The following is a 19,318-nucleotide window of genomic DNA, read 5'->3' on the forward strand; positions in this document are numbered from 1 at the left end:
TATAGCTTGAATTTTAAAGCCATTTCAATTTTTATTAAAGATTTGAAATTGCCCATGTAATTATAGTTCTTATAATTAATTTTATAAAAATTGAAATAACAAATTTAATCATTTGAAAGTTAAATAAAACAATACAACAAAACCTTATAATGTTTAACTTAAAAATAATAAAACTAATACTACTTTTTAAACTCTAATAACATTTTCCTTTGCTCTTTCCTTTATTATTTTGTCGTGAATACTCATTTGAATTACTAATCAAGTGATTTCGTAGTAATATCTATCATATTAATAAAGAAATCAATTTAACAAGAATACCGAATATCTATCATAAATAATAATAAAAGTAATTGCAAAGTCAAGAAAAAAAAGTACACATAATATAAGTCCATTAAAAAGAGAGAACAGAAGAAAAAGATTAGATAAAAAAATTAGGGTTGCAAAACATACTAGCGCGATTTCTTTTAGGCCCAAAATAGGCATATCCGGTTGAAAAGCAATATTTTTTTTTAATATATATATATATATATATATATATTAAAAATATATTTAATTATATAAATATCGTCTAAAATTTTAATTGACTGGTATTTAATAAAATAAATTAAAATATGTTAAATTGTTTTATTATAATTAATAATTAAAATTTAATTTTTAAATGATATATTATTGCATCTTTTAAATAATATAATACAGAAAAATTAATCTTTTAAATTATTTTTAATTAGAAAAACAGGTTGGTTGTGTTGCTTTGGTCTGACAATTTAATGGGTTTGCACAAAATAGACTAAAATGGATAAGTAAATTGAAATTTTCAGTCCAGTTAGTCAATTTTTGACAAGCTGACATGATAATCCGTAGGCTAAACTCTACTTTATCTTGGTATAATGTAAAAGTAATGATTTGGTATAACAATAAAAAAACAGTTAAAGATTAATAGTTTATTATATTAATGGAATAAATGACGAAAGTGTTTATTTATATTCAAGATATAAATAATATTACATAACAATAAAGATTAAAAAAATACAAAAAAATGAACTATGAGTTATTTGAAATAAGTCTATATAATTGATGTAATTCGTTTTACAATTTTCACAACAGATTGCGAGCAATCTTACATTATTCTCATACATTATTATATGAGCTACATTTATGTTTTGTGATTTGTTTTTAGGATTAAATATATTTGTTATCAAACTATTTTTGATGTTTTGTATTTAAATTAATTATATATTATTTTGTCTATATATAAGATATAAGATGGTTTTTTTTAAGAAGAGAGTTCTCACACATAAGATTAATCATATTAATAATCTAAAACTTTAATTCTATCACATATTATTAATCCAAAGTATTGAGACAATAAATTTATTGATTTTAATTTTTATGAAATAATAACATTTTTATTTTTATCTAAGGTAGAACTTGGATTCATATATCAATTATATAATTTTTTTTCTTAAAGTCTCTTTCACGATAATATATTCTTTTTTTAAGCAGAAGTATTTTCAATCAGGAATATCTATTTTTGTATTGTCGTTTATTTTCATAGAATACATCTACTTAAAACTTTTGTCAAAAAACTTTCGATACAAAAATTATATTGTATTCTTGTAAATCAATCAGATCAGTTTTAATATTATTGATGAATCTTTCATAATGAAATTTAATAGAAAGACACAATATTAATAAAATTTGAATCTAAACATATAAAAGATTGATTTACATCACTTATCTCTTTCAATTTATAAGTCTTAATCTTTATATGATATTAAATTTTCATTTATATATATTGCCCTTAAACTTAAATATTAACAACAAAATGAAATCGTCTTCATTAAGCTATTTTTTATTTAATAAAATTTTAAAATAGACAGTAATATAACTCTCCTATATACAATTTGACATAAAAAATCAAACCGTCTAATAATTTGAAATTCTAATAAGTTTACTATCATATTTTAATAAGCATAATATATATTTAATTATAATTCAACCAAACTGAAAAAAAAAATCTTCAAAATATATATAATTATGTCAAAACTATTAATTAATTATTAATTAGTTTTAAACATAAAATATTATATTTAAATATAATAAATAGTTTGTTGGAATTTTGACAAAGGCGCCACGGGGAACTAGATTTATAATAATATTGTGTCTTTAAAGTGTAAAGCTTATAGGAAAACATGCTATCATTTATATTATGTATAATTTAAATATATCATCATTTTAATTCTAGAGATGTAAAGCACATTTTATTATTTTTATTAGAAAAGTAAGTAATATAAACGATACAATATTATAAATTAGAATTAATATATATGTATGTATATAATAAATTATAAGTTTAAGTAAAATGTACTTTTATTTTATTAAATTATCTGTCTAAAAAAACATCTTGATTTAAAAGGTTGTTTTATTTCATTATATTAATTAATATGTATTTTTAATTAAACTAACCATATTTAATAACAAAAAGTAAAAAAGATATTATTTGAAACTAACAAATATTACTTCAATAACTAAAATTATTATTTTTTAAATTAAAAACATATTTAAACCTATACATTATTTCATAATATATAATTTAGTTTCAAATGTCTCTACATTTCACCTTATAGTTTATATATTCACATTTTTTAAATGAATTTTGAAATTCAAAGATAAATTATTTATTAAAATTCACCTCCCCACCAATGCAATGGAAGGATTTTAACATTTCGATCATAACTATACCAATTATGTGATCAAATTGCATACAATCACTTATGTTATAAATTGTATTTTCTCTATCCTTGAAATTATGCATTCGTGTAATCTTTTAAGAAGATTTGGGACACGTGTTATGTGAGTTTTACATTAAACAAAAAATATATTTTTCTTCTAAATTAAATATTTATTTTGAAATTAAAATTTGTTTTTATTTTAAATTTGGATACTTGGTATCTAAATTTTTAAAATAAATAAATATAATTTTTCTAATTTAATTGTATTAATTTTTTAATATGTTAAATATGTTTTAGAATGATATTTAAATTATTTGTATTGTTTTGACAAGTTTAAATTCAAATGTATTTTGAAAAAATATTTATTTATTTATTTTTTAAAAATTTGAAGATCAACATATGCAAAAACTTGAGATAAAGATAAATTTTAATTTTACATATATATTGAAAACTAAAAAAATATTTAACCTATTTATTTTTTTATTACGGACGAAAATAAACACGAATATTAAATAATATAATTTAATATACATATATGCATATAATTTTATAAAAATGGTATTAAAAATATATATGGCAGTTAATTTTAAGTTAATTTTAATTAAACCAAAATTTAAGATTTTTTTTAGATTAAAATTTACAAAAATTATATTTTTATTATGAGAGAAAATAATTCTTAATTTTTTTTTAAACTTTTTTTTTTTGTATTTCTCATATATTAGGACTTAACGTCATATTATGTTATCTAAGTTTTTTTTAGGTATGATAATGAAAATTGGTTTAACCTATTTTGTCTTATCTCACGTTTAACTTTCAAAAATCAAATTTGGGTGAAACGACCCACGAAAATATTACAGACTAGTTTTGTTGACGCGCTTTGCACGATGATTGGTCGTAAATCTGAGTCAGTCTGCATAAATAAAATCTAAAAGAAATTATATATAAATATTGCAATTTTGTATTAATGTTCTACACATTTGTTGCACTATATAACATTATAACATTTTTAAAATCTACAATTTATTTATTCTTATAAAACCTCATATAATAATATATTATTTACACTTTAACTTAATTTGTTTATTATTATAACGAATGATTTTTAATTTATTGTCAATATATTCCAACGAAGAAATACTGTAAAACCCATATATTAAATACTGGATAACTCGGCAATAAAGATGTTCTTGGTAAATCCCTGCCACACTAAAATATTTATTATTTGAATAAATTATAATTTAATGTTACTTTTTATTTTAATAGTAGTAGATCAGACAGATTATAACTTCTTCTTTTTTCTAAATATGATTGTTGCTATAATAAAAGGAACCTAATCTGAAATCGTTATCTCTCTTAATAAAATTCAAATGAAATAAATTTCCCTGTTAAAAAAATTAAGATGATTTAAATAATATGTTACACCTACCTGTCTTTTTTTATCCTCATGAGCCAGCAAAAGATATATATTAAATTTTCTTGTTTTCATTAGCAAATGTTCAGTCATTCAGAAAAATGTGACAACAATGTCAATTGAAAAAGGTCATAGGAACGTTCCCATGCAATTGTCTTGTTGACTTTGTTGTAATACACATACTTTTTTTATATTCATTTAATATTATTTTTCTTTATTTTTTAATTAAAAAAATATAAAAAATTATATTTTTATAATGTATATTAAATAAATCTAAATTTGTTTCATTCTATTATTACTTTTTATTGTAATATGAATGGATTATATTTTGTTTTTGGTGTGATGAAAAGATGATAAAAAATCATTTGATATTGGTAAATCAATGACACGTGGCATGCAGGACTTTAGTTTCAAAAGATAGTGATAAAATAAACGGTGTCGATGAATTGAGATTATGATATTTGTAGGGTGGACAAAACATGAAAGCAGATGAGAAACGCAGAGAATATAAGAATATATTGGAAACAAAGGAAACTGAGAATACCTTAAAGTGAGAAAACTCTTAAAAGTACACAGCATTAAAAAACTATGCAGAATGCCTGCGTTTTCGGTTCAATCATGAACCTTGCAAGGTGGAACAACGAAAGGAATTATTCTTTCAAAATTTACAATTTCATCACTGGTCACCCTTCCCATCCATTCATAATTCAGGCCAATTTTTATAATGAAAGAAAATTCTCAAAGGGCTCTAATAAATTGGTTTGGCCAAATATGTCAGAAACTGAAAGTACACTATCAATGAAGTTCGGTGTTATTAACTTTTTGGTTATAATGCAGTAATGCACCGTTTCATGTTGCAGTCATACTTATATGCTTCCAGGCTAAATTCTGATTCCACTAGTGTATCTGAGTAATCCGTTCCACACTTGTCTAGATCAAGTTCTTACGGATTTGGTTTCGGTATTGTCTAGATCAAGTTCTTACGGATTTGGTTTCGGTATCATTCTAAAATATTTTTTTATAATGAAAGTAGTTTATATTTCGTATATATAAACTCATATTCATCTTTTGTCGATCCGATTTAGGACTTTTGTTTGCATCACGATAACAGATACAAAATCTTCTTATGATTTTCTTCAGAAAAATCTCACAAAATGTTACAATTATTTTTTCCAACATCAATCATAGTGTCATAACTAAACACAATAATTTTTTATAATGATAAGATATTGTCAGTTTTGAACTAAAGTATCATGTTGCTATGATACTTATGTTTCCTGACTAAATTCTCATTCTTTTAGTGTATCCGAGAAACTTGTTAAATTCCATAAATATATCAGTTTTCTATAATGAGAAGATATTATCCGAATCAAGCTCTCACAAGTTCAGTTTTGATACCATTCTAAAAGATTTCTTATTAATAGAGATAGTTTATGTGTATAAATTTATATCCATATCTTGTTTTATGTAAGACTTTTGTTTGTATTGTTTGTATGTACCGAATCATCCTACGACTCTATGCAGAAAAATCTCACATTACAATTATTTTTTCCAACATCAATCACGGTGACATAACTAAATATAATAGTTTTGACATGTGTGATTAAGCCATTGAGGAGAAGCTTTGGCTCAGTGATTCACCTTGTGCCACTGTTGATACTGTAACTAAGTTGACAGGCAGTAATGAATTATGAAGAAAACGTGCTTTCTTTACTTTGGGGAAGACAAAAAGACAGACAAAACTGATCAGTGGGTTGATGTCTACATGCCTGTCAGTGTCAAGCACCATCACTATGTCATTGTCCAATATGCAAATCATGCAAAACGAAAGTGCAAATATTGTGGAATCTCACATGGTCTAGTTACGTCAATATTTTTATTTATTTATAGATATAATGGCATAGTTCCTTCCTGATCCTGTCATGTCAAGTTAAACCAGGAGTGTTCTATACTCTTATGACAAGCTGAAGCGATTGAACTGAACCCCAATCATTTTTGTCAACTCTTCAGAGTTCAATATCTATGATATTATCCTTTGTGATTTTGATGATATACATAATATATGTTTTTGAATGAATGCTAAGTATAGTAGCCTATTGAATTGCATTTAGCACGTTCTTTGTTCAGTGCCTTTTCTGTCTTTCTTTCACACCCTCTTTTCCTTTTTACTTGTTATTTTCAATGGAATTTGATAAAAGGAAAAAGTGAATCGAGTCTCGAATTCTCCATTGCTTTTTCTTATCCACATTCAAAGACATCAACAGTAAAGTTCACATGCTACATTTACTTGGACAGTTGACTAGGAGTTCCCGGTTTTCTCTTCAGTTTTCTACTTCCAAACAAAGTTATGCGGTGAAAGATCTTGAGCAACCTGCTGGCATACCTTCTTTGTGAAGCAAAATTTACAGAACTGATGCAACTAGTCGCTTGTCCAATTGGGTTCCTCCTTTTGCTCAGTGATCGAGTTTCTAATCCACACGGCTTTATCTTCTGGCTTTTGGCCAAATTTGGTTCTGCTTTTGTTACAATGTTGTGCAATTGAAGGCTTCTTTTCAAGGACATGAGTTCTTGTTCTAGATTTTGAATCCTGAAGCTTGTGGACTCATATTCAGTGGTTGAGAACTTGAAATTCTGCATCACATTGTCTTTCTGCAGCAGGAAGCTCAAGGGCCTGGTAGAGAGCTCAGGTTTATCAGTGTATGGACTCTCTCCTGGATTCTGGCTTGCAGAATATGGACACCTAGAACTTGATAAGCTTCCTGACACGTCTCCACAATGTGCATATCTGAATGAATCTGAGCATTCTTTGAAAGCTTTGTGTGTGTTCAATTGTTGAAGAAAAAGTGCTTGGACAATTAGACGTAGAGGCATCAACTCGTTTTGAACAGCTTCAATGCACGCCTCTTGTGATAGCCTTTGACAGTCCAGATACTTGCACACTGCTCCCTTATCATCTTCGGATATACCCGGATGTGTCTACAGTGAAAAAGCTGAATATGTTAAAGCTGAAATTGTTTATTCTTTGTTAATGATTTCATTTTGTTTTTGGCCTAAGATGGGTGATGAGCTATGACTAACTTGCCAAGCCTGCAAATAGTATTTGCTTATCACTTCTCCTTTTCTATGTATCATGATTATTGTACCGACGATGAATTATAGGATTCTTTGAAATAATATATCAAAATTATCTTTAAACCTTTTAACATCGTATCATAGTCATATTAGAGTATGTTTTAGCGAAATTTGTGTGAATATATTGTTCTACTCGTTTTCAAGCCGATATCGGACCACCTGTTAATGTTTAGTCTCGAGCTTGATATGTATATATCTTGGTGTGATGGGAGTGTGTTAGAAGTCCTATATCAACTAGAGATAAGATCAATTTATAGTATACAATTGGGTACAAGTCGGTTTTGTGGGTTTGAGTTAGGCTTAAAGTCTTGGGATTATGAACTAGGCAATGTAATTGAACTCAAATGTCACTATTTTTAAGAAGCTTTTGAAGAATGCTGAAAGCTTGCTTACCTTGAGAAAGCTGTTGGTTGTTCTGTAAAGTGGGTAATGGTTCTGTCTATAAGATGGTGGCACCTTTTCAATGAGTTCCATGAATCTCTTCGGTTCCATATCTGGATCTGCTGCAACATTGAATAGATATGCATCCCACAGTTCTGCAACCCTGAAATTGCCAGCTTCTGGGGCATGGCTTACATTTGAGTTAGATGCTACATATGATGAAATTATGCTTTCCATAGTCTCCAACTCCATGCTAGAGGACTTTAACTCTGCTCCACTTTCAGGAACAAGAAAATCCTCCACTTGGGAGAAGTGCAGAAGTGATGTAATCTGTTCTTGTAACTTAGCCTTGCTTTCAGTCCTCAAACCCAACTCAAGAGATCTAGAAAGCAAAGCAAAATAAAACCCCACTGGAATCACTTTCCTAGCCTTATCACCCACTGGAAGAAGATCAACAACACCTTGTAGAATCACTGAAGGTTTGCTATTCAGGCCACCTTCCCCAATCTCATCACATGAACTCTCCCAAAATTGGCGTGTTTTTTTAGAGAGCACCCACTTATTTGCAAAGAAAACAATGATTGGACTTACATACTTCTCCTTCATTCCTTGTTTCCTCAAAGACCCTATAACCCTTTTGAAAAAGTCAAAGGGTAGAGCAATCAGATCCCTCATCCACAGGTCTTGGCTCACAACATCCTTCATTATTTCACAGCTCCAAGCCTGGGAAGCCAACTCCTCCACTGTCACAACTGGGGTGTCTCTTCTTCTTTCTGGATCAAGCACCTCCATGCATGCCATGAAGGCAAGAGATTCAATGCAGCGACTCACTATTAACAGATATTCAGACCAAGGAAGCAGCATCTGGCACCTCTGAAGTGCTATAAGGGTGTCATCCCAACTTTGCAACACCACTTGATTGAGATAAAGATCAAACCTTTCACAAAGGTTGCCCGAACAATGATCTTCTGTCATTTCAAGAAACTCTGCTGCACACCTGAGTGCCACAACATTAAAAGGGTCAATCAATGTGGAGGATCCATAAACGAACATGGCTATCATCTCAAAGGTTTCTGGTCCTCCAGGAAATGTTTCCGGAAGCTCAACCTCAGATGCATCGGTTAAATGCTTCTTGAAGTATCCACTCTTCGAAGTCAAAGGAAACTGTAACAACAAACACAACATACAAATGAATAACTAAGGTAGTTAGCTATGTGAAACACTGTTAGATTCCAATTCAGTCAAACTTACTTTATGCAGGTTGAACATCTTATCTTTAACTCGAACACGGACAGAAACAGGTAAACCAGTCTGTTGGCTCCTGTGACAAAAATCAAAGTGCATGAGACAAACTTCAGACATATAACAACACGTGGAAATGGAGTGATTCATGATATGTGTATATATATATATATATATATATATATATATATATATATATATATATATATATATATATATATATATATATATATGTCTTACCATGTGATGACCTTGATCTTGAGCAAGGCTCCAATGTTAGGTGAAGAGAAAGGACTTGAAGAAACAGAACAATCTTTTGGACTCACAACCTCCATGTTAGTGCTACTACTGACAAAAACTACACAAAAACATCTGACTGTGAAAATTATCTGTTGAGGAACTGAAGCAGCAGCGTTCAGATGTTAAGGAAATAAAAGTGGTGATGAATGGAGGTGAGATTTGAGGAGTTTGTCCCGAACACATTCTTGCAGGCATGTACTATATTATTCAGCTTGGTGCAGTCAAAGTCAACATGCACACGAGTGGAACTTAGAAATCCAAATTTTAAGGCTTCAAAAACGTTCTTGAATGTTGAGAACTTGAATTCTTGTGCTGCAACTTGGCGGCCTCGGCCAATAGAATATGGTGACTTTTCATGCATCCTAACATCATAAACTTGCACTTCAAGTTTATGTATGTACAACCATAAAGTAACTCAAGGGTAGTATAATAAATCAAATCAGATAAAACATTTAGCACATCAATTAACTGAATGAAATTGGAAGCTTCTGATACGGGAAACTATGTTAGAAATTTAGAAGAAAAATTCAATCTTTCCGAATTTAGTACTTATCTGATTAAAATAGCATTGCCTATGTATGCAATCAGTATGAAAAAACAGTATTTTGTAATTTGATCTGATATTATGTTAGCATAATGAAGACAATATCAAAGGGGGTAGAAGTTTTGAGGGTGGATTGTCTTTGTCAAGATGAAGACTAAATTGAAGGTTGATGATGCATTTGGGGAAATGATGGAGGAAACAGTTGACACAAGTTACGTTGGATTTGGTTTAGGTTTGATAAAGAAGGTACAAATTGGTTTATTGGGAAAAAGAAATGTAGGGGAATGAAATAAATAAGGAAGAAAATGATTGGATTAAAAAAAGGGAAAGGGATGAAGATGATTAAGTGCATGTCAAGTTTTGTGGTTCCTTTATGTGGCTATGGTAACGCCCAAGACGGCACGGCTACTCAAAATTAGGGTGCATGCTTCGGTTTTTGGGTTTACCTTGCTTTCAACCGTCCCAATATTATACCTTTTCACACTCTTCCAAAACCCTATCATGTCTTGCAAAATGCAGATTATTTTGGGTTTTGTTTCTAGTCATAGTATAGTTCTTTTATATTTTAGTTTAAACTAAATATACTGTATTCAAATTACACGAGGTAATAATCTTTTGAGGTTCTCGGATAGATTTATTGAGAAGATACATCATCAATAAAACTTGAGTCCAATAAGATAGAAAATGAATACTATTTTTAATCAAAAAGTTTAAGATAATGAATTAATGAATTTAGGATTAATGAGTCTTCGTCTTTATATGATGTTCTATTTTCTTTTATTCATGACAGATCAATTTACTCTTAAAATTCTAACAAAGATCATGATATTTTAATAATTTTTTTTAACAACTTTTTGACAATAAATTATGTGTCACTGTTTTATTGATCCGCATATTTGAAACGAATCAATCACAAATTATCACATATATTGTTATAAAAGAGTTGTTAAAAAGACATTTTCCTTCTAACAATATAGTTACTATAGTGTTTTTTGCATAATATACTTGTTTTAGTTCAGATTGGTGAAGTTTGTATATGAGTATTAATTGATTGCTTATTCTCAACTATAGTAGACAAATCTTTATTTGATTTGTGCTTTGTTACGAGGTTGAAGGAGATTGTGACTTGTACCATGTTAATCTTTTCTCTTAGTTGTCATTGATGATCACTTTGTATTTTGTTGGTGTGATTTCGACATCATTGTAATTTGACAACATAGCTGCAAGTCATACATTTGATTTTGTTTTGTATTATTTCTCACTAGCTGTAAATGCTAATACATAATTGCCAACTTGGGTGGGTGTTAGAATTAATGTTAAGATGATGGATTAGTTTAGTTAATCTCTCAACCATCGATATATATTTTCAATTTCATATGATGTGAATTAATATTTTATTGTATATCCATGACGGCTAATATATTTTAATTATAACATTTTTAGAGTTTTCTTGAACTTAATAAAGTTTTTTCCTTATACAGAAAGTTAGTAATTAAACTCCATTCAACAAGTGTTGAAGATCTAAGTATATCATAATTTGTTAACTATACAATTATTTTATTGAACATTTTCCTATTTGTTAATGAGTGGCTTGTATTGAAAAGTGGTTCTTGCATGTGTTTGATTCTTATGGTGTTTTTAATATAATTGAGTCTTACATCAAAGAGGTTGGCAAGCTAATCCCACAGGAATTTCATCAAGTTGTATTTTTGTTTTTTATTCTTAGAAATGAAGCAATCATTTACCAAAGTTATTCATACATATGCACAACTGGAATTTTTAATTAATATTCCACATCTCTCCTCTCTCTCTCACACACACACATATATATATATATATATGTATATATATATATATGTATATATATATATGTATATATATATATATGTATATATATATATATATGTATATATATATATATATATATGTATATATATATATATATGTATATATATATATATATGTATATATATATATATATATATATATATATGTATATATATATGTATGTATGTATGTAGAGACATTGAGTGCACCCCTGATTTCGTAAAAGTATATAAATAGCTGTTATCTGTTTCTCCTCTGTTCTTGTAATTTGAACACTATGTTTAGGAATTTTCAAGTGTTGTTCCTTTTGCAACTCTTTTGCACGTGATTTTATTATATATTTAGATCTTTTATATGTATGATGGGAGTGATAACTTTGTATTTTTTACATAGAGATATAAATATTGCCTATCATTTTTGCAGCTGGTAAATATCAAGATACTAATATGATGATACCAAGGCATGTTAATTTGTCGAGGCTTTGACCACGAACTATTTGGGTACAAAAAATTGATATGAAAAAATGTCCGTGGAACCAAAATACAAACAAAAGTTTCATGAGCAGGTCCAGATTTTCTTTAAAGTAAAAAACTTATTTAAAATAAAAATGATAAAAATTTTTAAAAATTTATACCCATTAAAAATATTTATAAGTCTAGTTTCATTTCAAGTTGCATCATTTCAAGTTGTTCGAAATGGATTTAGATTAGGTCAGATTACATTGAGACAAAATAAGTTGGATTGAGTCCAGATTATGCTAAATCTAATTTCAGGTAGATTAGGTCAAGTTAGGATAAGCTTGACTCATGTTGGGTCAAGCTAGATTTGACTCATGTTGGGTCAAACTAGATTTGACTCATATTGAGTTAGATCCATATTGATCAAGTCAAGTTTCGTATGAATCAAATTAAGTTCGGCAAGGATCGAGTCTATCTAAATTAATCCTAGGTTAGTATGGTTTAGGTTGAGTCGGACCAAGTCAAGTAGATCAAGTTGAGGTCAAGTTAAATCTACATTAAACAAAGGTTAATTAAGAACGTGTTCTCCTTAGTTGAATTGAGACCATATTAATTGAGTCAAGTTGAGCGTGCATCAAAAAACCGGAGTCAAGTCAGACACATCTCAAACTGGATTGAATAGATTTTGTGTTGGGGCAGACCAAACTGAACCCACACCAAACTAAGTCAAATTTGACTCACATCAAGTTGAATCATTAAGTTTAAGTCAAGTTGGACCTACATTAACATTTGTTTTAACATAAGTATGTATTTTTGTATGTTGACTTTTATACCTCTAATATCTAAAAAATGATAAATTAATGTTTTTTAGATTTTGTAAATTAAATTGATTTTTTTTAATTTATTAGTTCATTTTGACTCGTTAATTTACTTTTTTAAGTTGAAAGAGAAAACAAAAAATAGTTTAAAAAATTAAATTTTTGTATTATATTATTTGAAAGATACAAATATATAAGAATATTACAACAAATTATCTATACTTACAAAATTATGTTTCAATTATTAATTATGACAAGTTAATTTAATATATAAAAATAATAATTATATTAATTATTTTAATTAGATACATTAATTAATTAAACTTAACTTTTTACATAATTAAATATGCTTTTAAAACTAAAAGTACCATTATATATAAAAAAAATCTAACGAGCTAACCTCTACTAGGATGGGCTAAGGTTTTATCCTCTTTTTCTCAATGGACCAACGGTCTATCACAGATGGTTTTTTCATACACCTCCACAAAACTCTCTCCTACAATCCTATATAAAGATAATTCCACTTTTGCCTTTTCTTGATTATATACAATCTGAAAGTCATTTTTAAAAATAAAATATAATATTTCAGTTTTAGAATTCAGAAGTCAAAAAATAATTTCCAAATTATATAATTTAGAAACTGTCTTTTTTCGTATAACAAGTTTAGATTATATAATTTAAAAATAAAAAATAACTTTCAAATTATATAATTAGAAAACTATTTCTTTTTGTCATTTTCTATTTTCAGATTACAAAATTTAAAAATTATTTTTAGTTTTCCAATTATACAACCTAAAAAGAAAAGATTTCTTTTATAAGGGATGCAGGAGGTACAAACTGCCTAAATCAGATTAGACCAATGATCCTATTTGTCACCCTTAAATAGTTTTATGCACTTTATTTTAACACAGAAGAAGATCTGTTAGCAGAAGGGTATATCAGATTCTTCTGATTCTATTTTCAATCAAATTAAATATAAAAGGAAAATACCAATTGATTTGATTGAGTTTTAATTTAAAACAAAAAATTAATATTTTTGTGATTTAAATTAGATTAGATTTTTATTTTACAAGTTGTTGATTAAAATTTTCAACCTTCAAAAGTTATCAGATAAAGAGACTTATTATAATTTATCAGAGTTATTATCACATTCATCATTTTAATTTCTTGTATATAAATAAAAAAATTACATAACCTTACCACTACGGCACAAATTATTATATATTTATAAGTATAAATATATTATACATACCATACAATAAAATTGTTATGATTAACTATAAACATATAATATTATATTAGGATGAATTTTCAATATGAAATTCAAATCTAACAATCTATAGTTGATAATTGTTTGCTTATGATCCAAATGAGCTTGACGACCCATTTTATGACACCCTTCTAACGATTTCAGTGTTGAAGCAAATAAAACAGAACATGGCAGAAACAAATAAGGGAATCCACTGAAAAAGCTGCAACTGGGTTGATTGGCACTTTCAGTCTGTACAATACAGATACAGTGAAACTGGAAAGGAAATGCATCTACTGACCAACTATCAGTATGTAATACGAACATACTTTGATTGGAAGTGAAAAGTTGTTGAATTGGACAAAAGGGTCAGACAATATCAATTTAATGGCGTCGATTCTTCATCATTGTTGAGTTCATAAAAGAAAGGATCCTTAAGGAGATCTGTGGCAGAAGGTCTTGCCCTTGGCTGTGCTATGCACTTCTCAATGAATTCCTTCACCTCTGGTTCTGTGACTTTGCTCAAAGCCTGAGGCTTAATTCCCTTAGTGACCTTTTTGTAGATCTTCGCCACACTGTCACATTCGCTGTAGGGTATCTCCATTGTAACCATTTCAAGCAAACACATTCCAAAAGAGTATATGTCCACCATCTCAGTGTAATCTTCCTCATACAGCTCCGGTGCCATGTATTCAGGTGTTCCTAAAATAGAATGTGCAGCATGGTTCCGTCCCACTATTGCAGCCAATCCAAGATCACCAATTTTCACCTACAAAAAGATGAAAAACCAAGGATCTTTTCACTTTTATGCTCACGTTGTAGTTTCAAAAGATACTTTCTAGTAATCAATTTCGCATCTAGAGTCTACTAAATTATAAAAAATTGATTCTCAACAAGTATTCTAAAGTTAGATAACAAAACCAGTTGAGGAATTAATTTGCATTTTCTTTTTCTGTTCTCCTTTTGTTAACCATATATGTATGGTTAACTTTGTTCGATCACCTTTGGAAAGTAGAATGCATCTTAAATTTACAATATCTAAGCCGGGAAACCAAACATGCACATAAGTTAAACCGAATTTTCATCTAACCTGTGAAAAGAAATGAACTGCATTTAAGTTTGGCATGACTGTGTTTCATTTCTTGATATGATTTCAATAGCATGAGAACGAATAATAAGCAAAAGCAAGTAACCTGGCCAATGTTGCCGTTAACGAAGATGTTGCTGCAATTGAGATCCCTGTGAATGATGCATGGATCATGAGTATGAAGATACTCCAACCCTTCAAGGACCTGTTTGGACCACTTCTTGAAAGCCTTAATGGAGACATGGCGGTGCTTCTTGCGGTAATCCCTGAGGTTCCCGGAAGTGCAAATCTCGGTGATGAAATTGATGTTGTGGCGTTCCTCATCCTTCCACACACTGTAACAGACGATGATGTACTTGTTGCTGAGGGTTCTGAGCAACTCAACCTCAGAATGAAGGCGATTGATGAGAACAGGGTCTTCGCTGAAATTCCTGAGCCGAACCTGATTCCACGCCACCTCAATTCCTTCCTCTTGATCAAAAGCTCTGTAAACCTTCTTCACAGCACCACAACCGAGAAGATCGTTGTAACGCCCGAACCTTCCCGTCGGATCAACCTCCACGAACGCCTCCACTTCGGTGTCGCAACTGTTCGACTTCTCTGCAGGCATTTTCAATCTCTCTCCTACACTAAACTAAACAAATTGAAAATTAATCACGAAAGTGAATCATTACACCATTGCTTCAATAATTTTTAACAACCCTACTTCATTACATCAGCTACCTTACATATATTCTATATTTCTTGGATTGTACAATTTCTGTTACTGCAATGCATGAAAATTAAAGTAGAATAGTGATTTTAAGCGCAAATTGGAAAGGTTACCTTAACAGGTAGCGGTAGGAGAATTGAGAATGTGGGACCTCAACTTGAAACCCTGAAAATGGAAGTGTAGAGATTAAATAGCCGAGAGACGATTGTGGTGGAATTTGTTAGAAGTGGAAATGAATGTATGAGGTGGCAAATGTAGAGGTTCACAAACACAATCCCCTTTCCATGACACAAAATCGTGATCAAGAGAATCACTGCATCTGAATTCTGAAGGTGTTTTCTTACATTCACGAGAAGAATGGGGAACACTGCACTCACAGCTAAAGTTTCAGACGAAGCCCGTGCTCAATTGCACCTACAAATTACCAACACTACTTCATTATCTCTTTCTTCCAATCTCTTTCCAAACATCATTACCTCACGATTCTTCCAAATTATCTGTTTTCAAATACCACTCGCCGTCTGCAAAGTGTATGAAAAAAAATGGGGTCAATTAGCTTAAAAGTGGAATCAACGTTGATCTGAAATGTTTAGATCCATTGATTGCTTGTTCTTTCTATATAGCAAAGTTATAGTCTTGGAAGTTTCTTGAGGTGTGTTAATACTTTTTGAAAGTCTACGCACCCTCAAAGTACAATAACCATCACTTTTTTTTTCGTTATACATTTATGTAATCTGCTGGCAAAATACCATTGGTTCATCCGTACGGTTTATTAAGGATCAATTGACAAAAATGCTCATCAATGTAATTTTGACAGATTTATCAACTTAGTGAGTGACGAACAAACTACTGAAAAGAAAAGATGGATGAACAAGCAACTGACTTTATCAATGGTCATTTGATAAATGGAACACACCCAGGCCTCTCACAGTCAATGGCTCCCATGGCTTTCTTTGTTGCGATTGGTTGTTTTTGTTTATTTAGAAAGTAAATGAAATTGAAGAACTGAAAAGAGATTTTTGTCATTGCACATTCATCATAACGCAAGCTCAAGTCTCGTACGATAATAACCATCATCTGATTATTACTCTAAAGAGTCATACCATAAAAATACTTATCAAACTGCCATTTACATCAGTTCATCAGTTCCATGTGAGATTTGGCTACATGACTGGCAACTGCACAGATGCATGGTGAAACCAGAAAAAACCTACTTTAATCAAAGAACGTGAAGAAATTATTCAAAAAGAACGAAACCAATCAAATAAACAAAAAGGTCAATAGTAACTTCGTAGTTAATCCAATATACGCGATGCCTTCTGAAGAACTTTTACAAAGAAGATTTTGCACATAGAAAACCAGTAATCGAAGAGTAAGGCTACTAAAAGAATAAACAATCAAGCCGAGGTTACAAAATTCAGTATGCAACGTCTAGATTATTCTCAGATTGTTCTTTCTCTCCAAATGTATACAAGAGTACAATTTAAACACATTATCAAGGGGGAGGATTGGAGTCTTCTCTAACAGATGGAGACATGGAAACCGTGCTCCCATCTCTACCAACCCTTGACACACTTCTATCAACAGTTCTAGGAGTAGACAAAGCAGGAGTAGAACCACGGTAACTTGCTCGAAGCGTTTCATCAACAGAGGACGAGGACTTGGCAAATGCATTCCTTACAAACTTCTGTGCAGCAGGAGACAGCATACGCATGCTTGGGCTAGCACTCCCGCCTCTAACCCGTGATGCCAATGGGGGCTTACGAAACATCTTTGACCTTTCCCTGAGCTTCCGTGCAGCCTCCCTGGAAAGAGCGTGTGCCTTAGCATCTCGCACCGGTGCAGAAGGAATCTTGTAATGAGGTCCATCAGCACTACCACCAATATCAAGCGGTGTATCCTCCTGGTCCAACCTCAATGGAGTCCCCTCAATTTCTCCCCAAGTGATAAAGGGGGATTCATCTACACCAGGTGCAGGGGATGGTGTCTTAACATAGCTATAACCATTATCAGCTTTTTTCTCAGATTCCAAATAAAATGGATTCGGAGTCTTCCTCAAATCCTCCAAATCATACTTCTGCAACCTATCCCCATCTCTGAGAGACATAGGGGCCGGTGTAGCACCGGCAACAGGCGTATAAAGCACCTCCACAGTACCATCATCTTTCGGCCTAGAATCCATCATTTTACCATGAAACCTAGTGTTCCCACGATTGATCTCTTTAGTGGCAGCTTTAATTCTAACAGCCATCTCCTCCTCAGTCAGGGGAACCTCACCCCGATCAGCGGGATGATACATCAACAAATTCTTGGCAGTGTAATTCCACCCTTCAAGGGTACTCGGAGGCTGATAAGAAGTTCCATATCCATCGGTAATTCTATCCCTCTTCACATCCTCAATTCCCTTCACATCCTCGTTCAAATACCCAAACTTCTCTTTCCTCTTCCTATTCACTTTCTCTAAAATCTTGGAAAAGCTATGATTGTCCTCACTGGTATACCTCCTAAGAAATTGATCGAGACCAAGCGAAGTATCAACTCCACCGTCATTATTCTCCCCCTCTTTAACCTCCGGGATTAAACCAGGCGTTTGTGGGGGCTTTCCGTCAAATTCATCCAAAGGTGTGAAATTTCTAACGAAGGTGGAACCGGGTGTGTGGGAGGCGGTTCTAGAAGTATCGTTGGGATTGGTTACCTTTGATGCGCCAGCGCGGCGCTCGAGGATCTTCAATTGAGCCTCGCGAATGACGACGGGGTCGCCGGTTTTTATGGCTTCGAGCCAGTCGAGGCGGTCGCGGAGCTTCGAGATGTCGGGGAAGTAGTCGCGCTCGATGATCTTCTCCAACGCCTCCACGTAAGTGTCCTCGTCCAGAACCCTAGAGTTCTTCGCACTCGACGACGACAACGATGTTGGATCATTAGGGTTTTGCACCGACACCTGCGAAATCGAAGGAGAAGGCGACGACAAGTGGAGCGGCGAGTGTCCTGGGGATTGAAGCATTTTGCTGAGGGTAAAGTAGAGCGATTGATTGAAGGAATTTGGGATTGCAAGTTCAAAAGTTGAAGCTTTTAGGGTTAGGATTTGACGGTATTGGGTAGAAGATGATTTTCTGGTTCAACACAGACGAAGCAATACGGGAACTTGGAACAAATTTCCCAAACCGTGTTTTTCGTTTTATGAACACATCAATCAATATTTATCTTTTCAATCTTCAAAACAAAAATCTTGGTTTTAATCTTTTTCATAAATATCTTTAAATTGATTTTAATATCCAAATTTATATTTATCGTAATATAAATATATTATCTTTTGTTATCTAAATTATTTGCCAACATGCAATTAATTTATTAAACTTTATGGTACAATAATAATAAAAATTCACTAACAAAATTATCATAAATATCAAAGTTAAATAGTATAAAGT

At 31.0% G+C, this 19,318-nt stretch overlaps 3 protein-coding genes across 6 annotated transcripts; all 3 read right to left on the bottom strand.

Moving 5' to 3' along the window:
• Positions 1 to 6,039: 6,039 nt before the first annotated feature.
• Positions 6,040 to 9,941, bottom strand: LOC108337626 (BTB/POZ domain-containing protein At5g48130). Its single transcript, XM_017574191.2, has 4 exons — positions 9,139 to 9,941; positions 8,908 to 8,977; positions 7,669 to 8,820; positions 6,040 to 7,119 (listed from the first exon to the last, which is right to left on the bottom strand). The coding sequence occupies exons 1-4, from the start codon at positions 9,231 to 9,233 to the stop codon at positions 6,427 to 6,429; spliced, it is 2,010 nt and encodes a 669-aa protein (XP_017429680.1). The 5' UTR covers positions 9,234 to 9,941; the 3' UTR covers positions 6,040 to 6,426.
• Positions 9,942 to 14,118: 4,177 nt separating this feature from the next.
• LOC108338002 (probable serine/threonine-protein kinase WNK11) lies at positions 14,119 to 17,157 on the bottom strand. 4 transcript variants are annotated; one of them, XM_052880235.1, is made up of 4 exons: positions 16,238 to 17,157; positions 16,007 to 16,058; positions 15,288 to 15,805; positions 14,119 to 14,863 (listed from the first exon to the last, which is right to left on the bottom strand). In XM_052880235.1, the coding sequence occupies exons 3-4, from the start codon at positions 15,789 to 15,791 to the stop codon at positions 14,474 to 14,476; spliced, it is 894 nt and encodes a 297-aa protein (XP_052736195.1). In that variant the 5' UTR covers positions 15,792 to 15,805; positions 16,007 to 16,058; positions 16,238 to 17,157; the 3' UTR covers positions 14,119 to 14,473. The 4 variants fall into 4 exon arrangements, with proteins under 4 accessions (XP_052736195.1, XP_017430096.1, XP_017430095.1 ...); XM_017574607.2 differs by having other exon boundaries at positions 15,288 to 15,810; XM_017574606.2 differs by having other exon boundaries at positions 15,288 to 15,815.
• A 144-nt stretch (positions 17,158 to 17,301) lies between these two features.
• LOC108337999 (uncharacterized) lies at positions 17,302 to 19,078 on the bottom strand. Its single transcript, XM_017574604.2, has one exon. The coding sequence runs from the start codon at positions 18,892 to 18,894 to the stop codon at positions 17,389 to 17,391; it is 1,506 nt and encodes a 501-aa protein (XP_017430093.2). The 5' UTR covers positions 18,895 to 19,078; the 3' UTR covers positions 17,302 to 17,388.
• Positions 19,079 to 19,318: the final 240 nt, after the last annotated feature.

Source organism: Vigna angularis, chromosome 7 (assembly GCF_016808095.1).
Source record: "Vigna angularis cultivar LongXiaoDou No.4 chromosome 7, ASM1680809v1, whole genome shotgun sequence".
Lineage (NCBI taxonomy): Eukaryota > Viridiplantae > Streptophyta > Magnoliopsida > Fabales > Fabaceae > Vigna > Vigna angularis.